Source organism: Macaca mulatta, chromosome 8 (genome assembly GCF_049350105.2).
Source record: "Macaca mulatta isolate MMU2019108-1 chromosome 8, T2T-MMU8v2.0, whole genome shotgun sequence".
NCBI classification, from domain to species: domain Eukaryota; kingdom Metazoa; phylum Chordata; class Mammalia; order Primates; family Cercopithecidae; genus Macaca; species Macaca mulatta.
Genome location: NC_133413.1, coordinates 148,566,994 through 148,581,598, shown reverse-complemented (window position 1 = coordinate 148,581,598; position 14,605 = coordinate 148,566,994). Strand labels below are relative to the sequence as shown.

The following is a 14,605-nucleotide window of genomic DNA, read 5'->3' as shown; positions in this document are numbered from 1 at the left end:
GGCTATGCCTGAGACTGGCCCAGTTTTTGACTGGAGTTAAGGGGCTTACATGCAGAAGTACAGATCAAGAAATATTCTAGAACTTGGTTGAAAAGTGTGGTTAAAACCATTCTGTTCTGCATTTGTTGTGTGGAGTTAATTACTTGACCCAGCCAGGGCCAAGTCTGAGTCAAGGTGACCCATCAGAAACCAGGTCACCCATTGGACTGGGACTCTGAGGTATGCAGGCAACTGGAAGAGTGCATGGGTATCAAGGACTAAGGAGGTTTGAGCTGGAGAGAGGGGAGCTCTCCCTGAAAGAATTTCCAAGTCCACGCACAGACAGACTGTGTATCTGCAGTATTGGCACAATGTATAAGCAGCAGAGAGAGAAGTTGAATGACAGAAGAAAAAATGTCAGCTGCAAGAGCCTCTGCTGTCCCGGAGGACAAGAACTCAGGTCACTCTGAGCTGCCACTGGAGTCTAGAAGGAGAATGAATGAGGTGAAAAGCTGTGAAGCTGAGAAGACAAAACTCGAGTTACAGAGACAGGTCTCAGCAGGACTGACCTGTGCATGACACGGGGATACCTTGCTCATTTTAACCAGGAGCAATATTCAGCCAGTGCATCTGGTATGAACAGTTGTTATAACAGGCACTGCCCTGAGCTTTTCAAGTCCTCCTTCCCGGACTACAATGACCAGTTACCCTGGCCCCCATTGCAGACCCTCACCTTCTCTATCATCCATAGCTAAAGGATTTACACCAGGGCAGCCGATGACCGGCAGGCCCTGCTCATCGCCCTGCCTAGCAGGCATTCTGACTGGGTGCTATCTGGGTCACCAGTTTTGAATATCCTGCCCTACTCCAGACTGCAAGTGCAACCCTGGTGTGTGGGTGTGTGCCCTAATAGACAGAAGGGAGGGGACCAAGAGAGGAAAGAGGAGACAGTCCAGGTGAGAATGTGCTGTGACGGGGACAACTCATTCAATGTTTGGGTTGGTGGGGGCCTCAGACCTTGGAGGGAGTTGGAGGGACTGAGGCTGTGATCTCTTTCTGGACTGGCTGGGCTTAGCTTACCCCTGGAGTGGGCAGGCCCTGCTGGAGGGATCTGCCATCTCTGTGGAAGACAAAGGCAGAGCAACCACCTGTCCTCCCCTAATCAGCAGTGACTCTGGGGCTCCCTGCTATTTGTTGTAGTCACAACTCCCCGCTATATTCTGTGACCTCCAACTAAGGCCAAGGTCACCGTGGATTAGCAAACAGCTCTGTGCTCCTTGGCACATCCTGGAGACCGTGATTGGGTGGGGACACTGCAGCTCTGACAAATATTTGATTAGCTGCGATTGCAGCTATACTTAGTTCTCCTTGGGAAGCATATGGGGAGGCAGATGGTTCAGGAAAGCCTGAATCACATCAACAAGGCTCTTTGTCTCCGATTTGTTGAGTCTCCTGAATGACTTATTAACAGGACGGGTTTCAGGATTTGACGGTGGAGCCTTGGCTGTACCCTTCTCAGAAAGCCCCATGTTACGCATTCTGGGCATCCTTTGTGCCCGCCTTTCGCAAGGGAACCTGGATCGATGTGGACTCTGGGTCATCATGAGGACATAGCGGGAAATAGAGACAGCCTCAGTGAGCTAGCTGCTCCATCCGAGATTCCGTTCACCTCCACAAATGTTACTACACACCGCTGCCAAGTTGTCTGTGATCAGGCCACTTGGAGCTTCGGTCAGTCATGCATTCTATAGATATTTGCTGGGCCTGGAGACAGCACAAAGAATCAGCTCTGTGTTCAGTCCTCACTGTGGCTGCAGCTCCTACACTTATCATTTAGGGCCAATTAACCACAGTACAGACTTTAGGTTTCATTCTAAGTGCAAGGAGGGGATAAAGGCACCTGGTTTATATTTTGTTTATTAGGTTTTTTTAGAGACCAACTCTCACTCTATCACCTAGGCCAGAGCGCGGTGGCAAGATCATGGCTCACTGCAGCCTCGAATTCCTGGGCTCAAGAGATCTTCCAACTTCAGCTTTCTGAGTAGTTAGGATTACAGGCACACACCACCATGCCCAGCTAATTTTATATATTCAGAAAAAGAATTTGTAGGGACAGGGTCTCACTGTGTTATCCAGGCTGGTCTTGAACTCCCGGCCTCAAGTGATCCTCCCACCTTGGCCTCCTGAAGTGCTGGGATTGTAAGAATGAGCTATCGTGTCTGGCCAACATCTAGTTTATATTTTATATTAGTAGACAAATAGGTGGTAAGAGTAGAAGCAAAAAGTAAGGTTTTCAGTATGCAGTATTGAGAGAAAATTTTTTAAAAGAGGTAGAAAGGATTTGATTTGTCAGAACCATGTTTTGGGTGTGAATCCACAGGATGTGCTGATGATTGGATAGAGGAGGTGAGTGGAAAAGAGGAATTAAATGACCAGGAAGTATTTCATTAGTATGGGTAAGACAGGAGGAGGAACATATTTGGGAAATATAATCAAAGGTTTTGTACTGGACACACGAGGGTTCTGATCTTTATTTGACAGAGAAATCATGTCAAGTGGTGAGGGATCAGGCCCACTCGGGAGAGGGGTGGGGCTGGCATTGTACATTGGAGAGTGCTCAGCTTGTAGGTGGCATAGAAAGCCTTGGAAATGATGCTAGGGAAGGAGCACAGCTAATAATGGAGAAAATAATTGGGACCATGACCTGGGGTTCTACAACACAGAGAGGTGGCAGGTGCAGGAGGAGCCTAGGAATCCAGAAGGGGCAGGAGCAAATGAGAGAGAAGCTGAAGATCTACAAGAGCTGGAAGAGCAGGTGAGATGGGCGTGAGGCATCATCTGGCTCCCCAGTGTAGTCGGATTGTTATTGTCATTTTTGCCTGTAAAAGAACTAAGGCCAGTGGAGTCGAAGTCTCACCCAGCATCTCCCTGCTTACTAGCTGGGAGATGCTCCATGCTCCATGCTCCATTCAGGCAGTGCCCACTGCCCTGGGCCAGGCCTGCTTTCTTCATAGTGTCAAAAGGTAATTAAAGATTCCCTTTGGTTGGAGGCGGTGGCTCACACCTGCAATCCCAACACTTTGGGAGGCCGAGGCGGATGGATCACGAGGTCAGGAGTTTGAGACCAGCCTGACCAACATAGTGAAGCACTGTCTCTACTAAAACTACAAAAATTAGCCGGACATGGTGGCACGTACCTATAATCCCAGCTACTCAGGAGGCTGAGGCAGGAGAATCACTGGAACCCTGGAGGCAGAGATTGTAGTGAGCCAAGATCGCACCACTGCACTTCAGCATGGGCTACAGAGCGAGACTCCATCTGAAAACAAACAAACAAACAAACAAACAGATTATTTTCCACTCCTCACTTCCACTGAGACTTCTACTAATAGCTGGTAAAGTTCTATGCTGGAGTATTTGTAAAAGCCATGTCAGCTCCACACTCCTATTGATCCAGCAGCATGTTTATTCCCTCCATTTGTCTGAGCCCCTATTATATGTTCCATCTTGTGCCAGGTACTTTCATAGGTCATCTCGTAAAACCCTCACAACCCTGAAACAGTATTGCTCTTCCATCCCCCGCTCACAGATGAGGAAACTGAGGCTTACACTGAGCAAGTTCTTTGTTCATAGGTATACAGTGTATAAATGGCAGAGCTGAGAGTAAATCCATGTCTTTTAACTCACATCTATGTCCTTACACAAGCATGAGGTACAAGGCCATACCCTGGACTCTGTTATTGAAATCCAGACTGAAATACCTGAGACCACTCAGCAGTTACGACCAATCCAAGGAAATCCAATGGGTTTCTGTAGTGAGCAACTAGAGTGTACTGGAGGCAACACACTGGCCTTTTACTTTTGAGATTATGGAGCAATACATGTTATTAGATAATAAAGTGTTATCAAGTGCTGGCTTAGTGGGCTTATTGTAATAGTAAGTTACGATGGTTTGTAATTAAGTAATTAAGCCCAGTCAATGTTGATGAGAGAATGCTTCCTGTTGAATCGCAGCAGCAGCCTTTCTCATTTTCAGTAGGTTAAATGGTGCTTTTTAATGGGCTCTTTAGTTTAGTTGCCCTCCTACAAACAGGACTTTCTGCCAGAGCATGGTATCGGCTTTGTAAGTTGGGTTTTCTTGTAGAGTAGGCTAGGAGTCAGAAATTCTGGATATTAGAACTGTCACAAACTAGAACTATAACAAACATTGGGTAACTTCCAAAAGTCATATCCCTCCATTTTTGCATTTATTAATAAATTGATTGATGGATTGATCTGCTAAATATTTGAGTGTTAGTGATATGCAAAGCCTTTCTTCTGTCATTCTCAGATTTTTTAAACAATTAAACAGAAATTGATGGATGGTGCATTTGAAGTGAGGAGAGAAAAAAAGTTGGGAAATACTTTACTAAATATTGAATAATATTCCTTGTCATTGTTTTATCTTTACCAGTGACAGAATTATGTCTAACATATTGCCTGTGTGGTTGTTGAGTTAAATAATGAATGAATGAATAAACAAATTAAGGAGTGAAATTAAAAAAAAAACCATTTGGAGTCACCATTGTACCATCTACTATATTTGACATTGAGGATGTTACAATCTCTATGATCATGAGTTTCCTCATGAATAAAATGAAAACTCATATACCCAAGGCTATACTCAGTGATGGAAGGAATATAAGGTATCTAGAATTTAGACCAGTAAATCTCAGGCTAGCTTTAATTGAGCAATTTGCAATTAACAAAACCATTTTGTATTTATTATATATTATAGAAAAGTGACTTTTCCAATCATAATTTACAAATAACATCTTTGATCAAACTCAGTTTGTTTTACATAATTTGCCACCTCAATCAGAATTTTAAATTAGCCCTTATAAGGCATTCCGACTAATGCAACGTGTGTGGAAAGATGAAACATTCATTTACACAAGGAGATGTCTGTGGAGTTGGACAACAATGGGAATATTCATTCCCTATTCCACAGACACAAGTGTAAAACATAGATGTCCCAAAAGGAACCCTGTGAGTGTTCAATGCTGAATCACAATGTTTTGCCCAAGACCTAGTGCATAGCAGGTGATTAGTAAATATTCAATGAATGAATTAACACGTTTTATAGCAAAAACATACAAACATAATAATCCAAAATTATAGGTGAGGCATGAACTTATGTCCATGTGCATGAAAGCAAAATATTCAATACTCCATGTGCTGCAGGGTACTTTAAGTAGAAAACAAGAAAAATGTTTTATATTCTTTGAGATAGAAATAAAAATGACAACCAAAATACAGCTCTTTATTGATGTGTCACCAATTTGATATGCTTCAAAAATTGAAGGTACGAGCAGAATTGCATCTCTTCAGATATTTCAAGTAAGTGCTTGTATATCTCAATGCCCTGTTAGCAGAAATGCCACTTCCTTTTCCCATGTCACATCATCCCAGAAGCCCTGGGCTGACTCAGTGAAGTGTGGTCCTTTTCTGAATGCTAGTTTAGGATAGAAATGAATCTCATCAGTCCCTTGCTGCTGGGGCATCTCATTGGCACACAGGGTATCTATTGAAGCATAGGTATTTAGAATTCGGAGGAAGCTTGAGGGTCTTCAATGGTGAACGCTTTGCTGCTCCAGTTATCTGCACAGGCCACTAGGGTCTTCACCCTGAGCTCCCAGGTTATAACTCATTAGAGACTGCTATGATTTAAATGTTTGTCCCCTCCAAAATGTGTGTTGAAACTTTAGTTGCCATTGTAACAGTTTTGAGGTGAGAACCGTTAAGAGGTGTTTGGGCCATGAAGGCTTTACCCTACTGGGTGGGATTACTGCCTTTATAAAAGGGCAAGTTCAGCTCACTTTTGTCTCTTGGCCTTTCTGCCTTTTGCAATGGGATGATGCAGAAATAAGGCCTTTGCCAGATGAAAGCACCTTGATATTGGACTTCCCAGCCTCCAGAACTGTGAGCCAATCAAATTTTGTGCACTGTGAATTATGTAGTCTGTGCTATTGTCTTATTGAAACACACAATGAACTAAAATATTGCTTTTGACAACACAATCTTTGTTTCAGGTTAGGTGGGTCCTCATCTTTCCAGCTCACAATGTAGCCAAACCAACCTTCTACCCATGAAGCCCTGAGCATTTCTGAACATCCGGAGTCATCATCCTGGGCCCCAGCTTTTCTTAAGATAGCCTCATTTCTGGGAACACGTTGTGCTTGTGTGATTGACACTAGTATCACCTTGGTTGAGAAGCATCTGTCCCAGTCCAACAGTATCCCTGATTTTCAACCTCAAGAAAAGTCATCAAGACCATGGTTACCTGTCTCCCAGGAGTTCCTGGTTTCTTATCCATACTTTTCTACTTGCCCTCCAGTGATAGGCTCTCCAGGAAAGTAGCAACCTTGGGGGAGTCTCAAGAGGTCATGTATTGGACCTCCCTACCCTGGCATTGAAGGCTTGATGACCCTATGAGCTAGACAGCACATACTCGACTACAGGAAATTATTCTGGTCTTTCTCTGGAACAACAATGAATATCTTTTTCAAAGTGGCTTTCTCTTCTGCCTATTCCTTACAATTGTTGGAGAAAAAAAATAAAGTTTGGCTTCAGGGTGATTTTCTGTTCTTCCTGTTCCTAGAAAGGGTCAGAAAATTCACCCTACCTAAAGAGTCTTAATCGTTGTCATCTTTAGTCTTTGAGAAAATCTGTTTGGATTTTGATAATTTTTCAGTTAAAAACATCCTTCTCTACTCACCATTTTACCTAAGCCTCACATTCATTATGGAAATTAAGTAAGGCAAGATTCTTATCGTGGAGCTCAGATTCCATAGTCCTGCCCAAGGCCACACAGCCGGAAAGTGGGGACAAGTCTAGAACTTAGATTTCCCTTACTAAAGGAGCATTTTCTAAACCATATGAAAGCTAACATTGTGACTTTGAGGAACCCATAGTCTAATGGGGCTTTTCCACTTCTGTTGGCTCTAATATGTTGGCAGATTCTCTATGAGTATATCCTGAGTTTAAAGGAATTTAACTGAGTATATCCTGAGTTTAAAGCTGGCTTCAGGCCTGGGGTATTGAAGGGGTTGTTTTCTGGGGTTTGGGCACAGAAATGATTCTTTGGGAATCTCCTACATGCAGGCAGACCCATGGCTATGTTCTTGGAATGAGATTGAGGTTTAGTCCACAAGTAAATGGTCCCTACAGGTGCTGTTGGTTTGAGCATTGGGCATAGAGTCCCTGTCAGAAGAATAATACTTATATTTTATACTCCACACTGACAGATCCCTCTAGGACTGCTGGGAGCTCTCAGCTGAGGGAATGTCATCATTTAAAGTTTAAACATTTAGAGGTGTATAGATATATAAAATATTAATATCATTCATTTTGTGGGGGGGAGAAGAAGAAACTACAGCACCTAAAAGTCTTTTTTTCCTCTTGCCCTCTGGCCTGAAATTCTGTGTTAAGATGTTTGGAATGTATTCTTTGTGCAGCTGAGACCTGAAGAGCTCCTCTTACCTCCTCTACTGTATTCTCTTTTCTCTGCTCCCCTCCTGTTTTTCCTTCACACTCCCTTTCCTTCTTCCACCCATTTTCTTTTCATCTCTTTTTTTCCCCTTAAAGTCTCAACTCTTTTTATGCATGGTACCAAGGCTGACACACACAAAAGAAGAAGGCAGATATGTAGGAAGACTCTAGTCTACACCTTCTCATTGGACCACTTGAATAGAAATCTTGTTGCCTAAAAATACATAAAAAATACTCTAGAATGAAAAGTGGCTATTTAACACATAGCTAGGAAAGGCTGCCTTCCCAAAGTATGAGTTAGTCTTTAAGGGTAGAGGGAGTATGTACTTTGGTTGTCTCTGGGTGCTGATTTCACCAGGAAGGAGGAGAGAGGATAGTGGGCCGGGTATCCAGATATGGATTGTTGGTGAAGAAGGGAGAATCCCAATGGGAATGAAGCAGGGAGTGTTGTCCCAGTGATCTCCATCCCAGGGAAGTTATCTTGTGATTGGTGAGCCTTCCCTTGTTAAAAAGACACCTGTTCTATGTGATGCCCTATTTAATAGTGGTGGGGAGTTGACCCAGAAAGTCTCCTAAGGTATGAAAACTGCCTTATCCCAGGCTTAATGGGGCACCTCGGGATTTAGTGATTTTCAGTAAATACCCGTTAAGCCCTGTGGTCTGTTTGCCAATCTGCTCAAATTCAGAGGCTCTTAATCTCCCATAAAAAATGTGGCCAATGACAATTTATTCAACAGAAAGTACTCAGAACTTTCTCTGCAAACACAATTAAAAAGTCATCATACTGTATATTGTATGCCCAGCGCGTGCCTGGTCTTAGGAGCTTGATCTATTTTATCCTCTGCGTCCACAGTGATCCCATAAGGTCAGTGTGGCTGTGTCCATTTCTCACATGGAAAGCTGCTGTTCCAAGAGGTGATGTCACTTGCCTAAGACAGCAAGTGATTGAACTGTTTTGTTGGCTGTCCCTCCTGGTAGCAGACAGCTCAGGGCTGCTCTGACCTTCAGGGTATTTACCCCATCCATCCACTGCCACGTTGTCATTCTGGCTTATAGATCAGCGGGGCCTTGACAGTGATATAGAAAGAGCTAGTGTAGCAAATAAAAACAGAGAGGCATCTACACACATGAATCATTTTTATTTAATAGGCCCATCAATTTGAATACAGCAGGTCTAAATAGAACTGCATTAGGCCAGTAATTTTATTGCCTTCATGACAAAGTGCAACTTAGAGCAGGCACATCTGAGCAGCCTTGGAAATAACCTGGCATTTTACATATTTTGTATTCCTTGCTCTGAAGCTACAAGGTAGGTGCTGGTTTAGATGTGACTGTGCATTGGGAGGTGACTGTGATCCTGTGTCCCTGTTTCCAAAAAACTGACCCATCCAGAGACAGTGTACAAGATACTTAGGATTTTTCTTTGCTAGTTGGGCTGTTTTTTTTTTTTTTTCTTGGCTCCCATTTCAGTCAAACTATTTAATTCTTTCAGTACTGTTTTATAGAGTCCCCACCCTTTGCTAGGAAATAGATGCATTTTATTCATTCACTGGAGACTTCATTTTCTCTCTTATTAAAGAGGTAGATGTGAGGATGAATCTACACAATGCTTCATTATATAGCAATTCTCCAGCAAAGTCTGCTAACAAAATGCCATAAACTGGGTGCCTTATTGACCACAGAAATGTATTTTTCACAGTTCTAGAGGCTGGAAGTTTGAGATCAGGAAGCCAGCATGGTCAGGTTCTGGTGAGGGCCCTTTTCCAGGTTTGCAGATTGATGACGTCTCTCATTGTATCCTTCCATGGTGGGAAAGGTGAGGGGAACAGATCTCTGGCCTCTTTTTATAAGGACATTAATCCCATATGTGAGAGCTGTACCCTTATGATGTGATTACCTCCCAAAGGCTGCACCTCCAAATATAATCACATTGGTGATTAGATTTGAACATTTGCATCTTGGGGAGACATAAACATTCACAACAAGTACATATTTAGGCACCTGCCTCTGCTTTGACCCTTTGTCTCTTCATCTGGTGTAAAATTTACCTTATGGGTTTGTTATGATAATTAAGGAAAGTAACCACAATTGAAAAGCACTTTAGAACTTGTAAAATGCCATATAGTTGTTCCCTGTTATAAATAGGTAATCAATAGGTCATTGTTGCCTTATACAAATATTAGTATTATTTACTTTAGAATATGTATATAAACATATGTTTGTGTGTATATGTGTATGTGTGTGTATATATATGTATATATATATACACACACACACTTATATCCAAGTGGATAGTTTATGTGTTAAGTAATTTGGAGGAGTTCATCCATTTGTTTCCCCACAATAACCCTGGACAGTGTTATTTATTTTAGAATATATATATATATTTTTTTTTACATGTATCTCCAACTGTGTAGTTTGTGTGTTAAGTAATTTGGAAGAGTTCACCCATTTGTTCCCCCAAATAACCCTGGACAGTGGATGCATTGGCTAGATTTGTCTTCTTGAAATATAACTCAACTTTGAAGTACTGTTTAGGGATATGGTATATCTAGAATGCATTGGAGGATACAGAGCTAAACCAATTCCTTTAAAACTTGATATACAGTAGGATTATACAGTAGGATTAGCACATTTTCCTAAAACTCAAGACAGAGTGTTCTCATGACATGCATGATGTGCAAGCAGCACCTTTGAGAAGGGAGAGATTCTATGGGCACTAGGAAGTCCTTGTAGAAGGAAGGGTGTTTTCTGTCTTTCAGTCCCTGTTCTTCTCCTCATTGTTTCTGGGAGAGGAGGTTTATGGAATGCTTCACAGAGGAGGGCACAGGTGAACAGGTGAGAAGTTGAGCAGGCACTGCATAGCAGCCCAGGAGCACTGCCCACGGCATGAGTGACTTAGCCAAGATCTTATTGCTTGTAAGGAATGGAACAAGGTTTTTCTGAGATACCAGCCCAACTCAATGAACAGAAATATTCATATGGTGAGGTCTCATTAACTGATTTTAAGCTTTGGAAATTGGAAGGCCGCTTGGGACCATTAGTTCCTTGAGCAGGAAAGACACCTGACAGGGCTGCAGGTAAAGGACAGTATTGGAGTTCATGGGTTCCAACTGATTCTTGTTTTGCAGAGAGCAGCAGCCTGCATTCAGCCTGTGTCCATGACAGCACCGTGCACAGCCGGGTCTTTCAGATCTTATACCGGAATGAAGAGGTGCCCATAAATGATGCTGTGGTCTTCCGAGTTCATTTGCTCTTAGGTGGTGAAAGGGTAAGTCAAGAATCTACCACCAGCCACAAGTGGCTATTCCCTCTCATGGCTGTTCTCTCTCATTGCTAGGTAAATGGTGAAAGAAGAAGGTATGGATTTGCTCTGAAATCTGACAGAGATTAGTGCTTTTAGTGCACTCATGCACTTATTTATGTATTTGTTGTTTTACTCATTTTTTTAATTCATATATTTGCTTGTTCCATGTAGTCTCAAGTGCAGACAGTCTCCATTGACTCATTTACTGGGTCTCTTCTTCCCTCCTCATTTGCCCATTTGTGCATCTGTTCAGGCCCTCTGTCAATGAGTCAATCAGCAGGTGGTTTTGAGTAACTGTTTTTTTGCAGGGCTCAATGTGGGACCCTTGGATAAGGGACAGAACCGGAGAAGGCAGCAGGAACTCTACCTTGAAAGGGTTGATAATTTAGCAGGAAAACAGATATATAAGCAAACACCTTGGTAGGTGATGTGAGCAATGATCTCTGTGGAGATGACAAAGCTGGGGTTCATCAAGGCTTGCACAAGAGCTGGCTTCAGATGCACATGCTGAATTCACCAGAGAAAGAAAGAGGAAGGGCATCGAATGAAGGAGAAACAGCATCACTGCAAGCCCAGAGGCCTTGGGGAGCTCGCTTTATTAGTTGGGAACTTGATTGAAAATTTCCTGTTCATCAGATTAACACATTTCAAAGGAATATCTGAAGCTCAAACTTTTGATCTGCCTCCCCTAGCCTCACTGAAGTGTACCTGTTGCCACATTTGAGCTGACTTTTTCCTGCTAGAATATATTGAGAATTATTTGAAAGAGTATTCCTGTTTTAGGAAGGTCTAATTAGAGCCCCCACTACTTGCATTCCTCATGTAGTGTGCATAACAGCTCCTATTGGGCATCTGTTATCTTTCTCCTCTCAGGCTTCTTGGCTTTTTGTCCACATCTTTTGTTATCTAGGTAGTGACCAGGTTCCCCTTTGTGGCTAAAACTGAAAAGCGTCACTCATTCTTTATTCATTAACCCATCTATCCTTTCAAAAATCTATTGAGCACTCACTAAGCACCTACTCTGTGCTGAAGGTAAAATAGTGAACATGAAATATCCCTGGCATTTTGGACTTATATTCTAATATTAGATCAATATATCACAATGTAATTAAATAAACCAATCATGCATATTCTATTACTGAGCCTTCTCACTGCTACATACTCAGCTCCCTAGTCTCTGAGACACACTCATGAGGGAGATAAGAGTATAGGAGTTTGCACCCTCACTGGAGGCCCCGTGAAGCTACAACCGTACCCAAAGTGGAAGATACCTCATGATGGTCCTGCTGTGCAAGACTGGCTGTTGCCTCATGACAGATACTCAGATATTGAGAATGTCAAGAACTCAGCACAACTTTCAACACAACCTTCGCCCAAGGTGATTATTCCCTGGAGGACAAGTGACAGACAGGAGAGTCTCCCAGAGAAGCCAGTGCAGAATCGCGGAGACCCAACTGTGGAGGAAGATTCAGGCACGCCATGAGCTCAGGGAGATGTCGGCTCTGGAGGAGAGCACAGCAAGGACAAAGAGCCTGAGGTGGGAATGACGTTGGGGTGTTTCAGGAAGAGCACTAAGGCTGAGGTGACTTGCACAGACAGGGAGGGCAAAGGAGCAGGAGACGAAGATGGAGCAGGGAGGCCCAGCATTGTGGGCCATGATAGGGAAATTAGGGCTTATTCTTGGGCAATAGAAATCCACTGATTTTGTTAGAATGGTGCAATGGCACAATTTTTATTTTAGAATTTTGTCATCCCTCTCCCAGTCTGCAAGCTCCACAGGACTGGATCTCTCTTTGTATCCTGAGTGCCCCAGTAGCCATAGGACTACACTTGTGGATACCTGACATGGAGTGGATGACCTAGTTGTTGAATGAATGAATTTAACTTATAATCTCTTCTTTTTAGGCCCTTTGCACACTATTCTTTCCAAACAGAGATAAGCATCCACCATGCGCCCTGTTTGATGGCCCTGGGCTCCCTGTATCATGCCTAGACCACAGTTGCCTGCTTCAATACCTCAAGGCACACCTCACTCACTGGAGCCTTCAGTTAACCTGACCCTGTCTCCCTTATGCCATCACAGTGACTGCAAATACTTGATCTGTAATCAAAATTTAAAAGAACAAATGAAGCTCCTATTAGCCATGCTGGCTAGCTTTTGACTACTTGACCATTTCCCCTGTCTGCTCTCCCACCTGCTATATGCCCCCAGAGACTGGCTGCAAGAACTGCTCAGTCATGTCTTTACCTTTTAGTTTCCGTTGAGTTCAGCCTATGAGAGCTTCTGCAGGTGACTACGAGGAGAATGGGCCCAGAGTGTTCATTCCCCAGGCTCCTTCCCTGCAGGGTCCTGGAGGGTTGGCTGTGTCCAGTGGTGTGCTGGAGTCTGCTTATATCAGCTTTTGATAGCCACGCTACAGACTTCTTTCCAACTCCTTATTTAGCGACTTCACATTCATAGCTCGAAGTCAATTGTGATGAAAACATTTACACAGGAGAAACTGCCAATGCTACAAATCAGTGTTTTTTTATTTTTCTTCAGAGAGCCAGTTGTTAAACCTTTACCAGCATACCACTTGCTCTGTCCTTCTTCCAAAGGCCCCAGCTCCAGGCAGGGAGACACACTCCATGTAGCTTTCTCTCCAGTTCTGATAGCCACTGTCTCTGCTTGATTCTTCATGCCTAGGTCCTGAGGTTACTAATCTTGAGGAACTGAGCCATTGTTAGTTGCTTTTTTTTTTTTTTTTTTTTTTTTTAAGACAGAATCTCGCACTGTTGCTCAGGTGGAGTGCAGTGGCGTGATCTCGGCTCACTGCAACCTCTGCCTCCAGGGTTCAAGTGATTCTCCTGTCTCAGCCTCCTGAGTAGCTGGGATTACAGCTTCCAGGGTTCAAGTGATTCTCCTGTCTCAGCCTCCTGAGTAGCTGGGATTACAGCTGACCACCACCACGCCTGGCTATTTTTTTTTTTTTTTTGTAGTTTTAGTAGAGACAGGGTTTCACTATGTTGGCCAGGCTGGTCTTAAACTCCTGACCTTGTGATCCACCCGCCTCAGCCTCCCAAAGTGCTGGGATTACAGGGGTGAGCCACTGCGCCCAGCTGTTAGTTGCTTTTTCTAAATCTTCCACACACTTTGTAAATAATCCCTTTAATAAACTGTACCTAGAGTCCTCATTTTGAGTGTATCCTCTAATTCCTTCCTGGACTCAAGTTGATACCTTTAGTTTAGGAAACAAGACCATTAGGTTGCCTAGAGTGGTCATAAACTCCCAGTTAAACAGACTGCAAACTCAAGGTCCACTTCCCCAAACTCCAATAAGAAATCAGTGCTCCATTTTTTCCCATGGGCCTTTGCCCTTTGGGACATTGATCTCAAAGAGCTACCCTGGCAGAATGCTTATGACAAACCAATGATGGAGGCTGGGTTTGGGTATTAGTCAGGTATCCTGGCCATTGCTCCATTTAATTCCGTCAGAGAATTGTTCTTGTCCCTGACAATTTAAAGCCTTCAAGTTTGACCTTCCCAACCTTCAACCTTAACTCATGTGAGGTTGTAGCCAACCTTAGTTCTCAAGTTGAATGGGGAGTCTGTTTCATATTACATGTTGTTTTCTTCTTCCTATCAAATTTCTTATCTCTGTAAGCTAATAATTTGTTATTGTGTTGGGGGTAATCCATATGGCAGCAAACAATGTCACAGCTAATTGCTATATACAAATCAGGGATAATAAAAGTTAATTGGATATGTCTGTAAACACTGTATATTTGGAATGGATGCATTTCCAGTTA

The 14,605-nt window shown here is 43.1% G+C and overlaps 1 protein-coding gene across 1 annotated transcript in view; it reads left to right on the top strand.

Annotated features, from left to right (window-relative positions):
* FAM135B (family with sequence similarity 135 member B) overlaps positions 1-14,605 on the top strand; it is a 353,644-nt gene that overhangs the window by 208,897 nt on the left and 130,142 nt on the right. Inside the window, exon 4 of the mRNA XM_001090012.4 lies at positions 10,641-10,780. Coding sequence (XP_001090012.4) covers positions 10,641-10,780 — 140 coding nt within the window. The remainder of the gene's footprint in view (positions 1-10,640; positions 10,781-14,605) is intronic.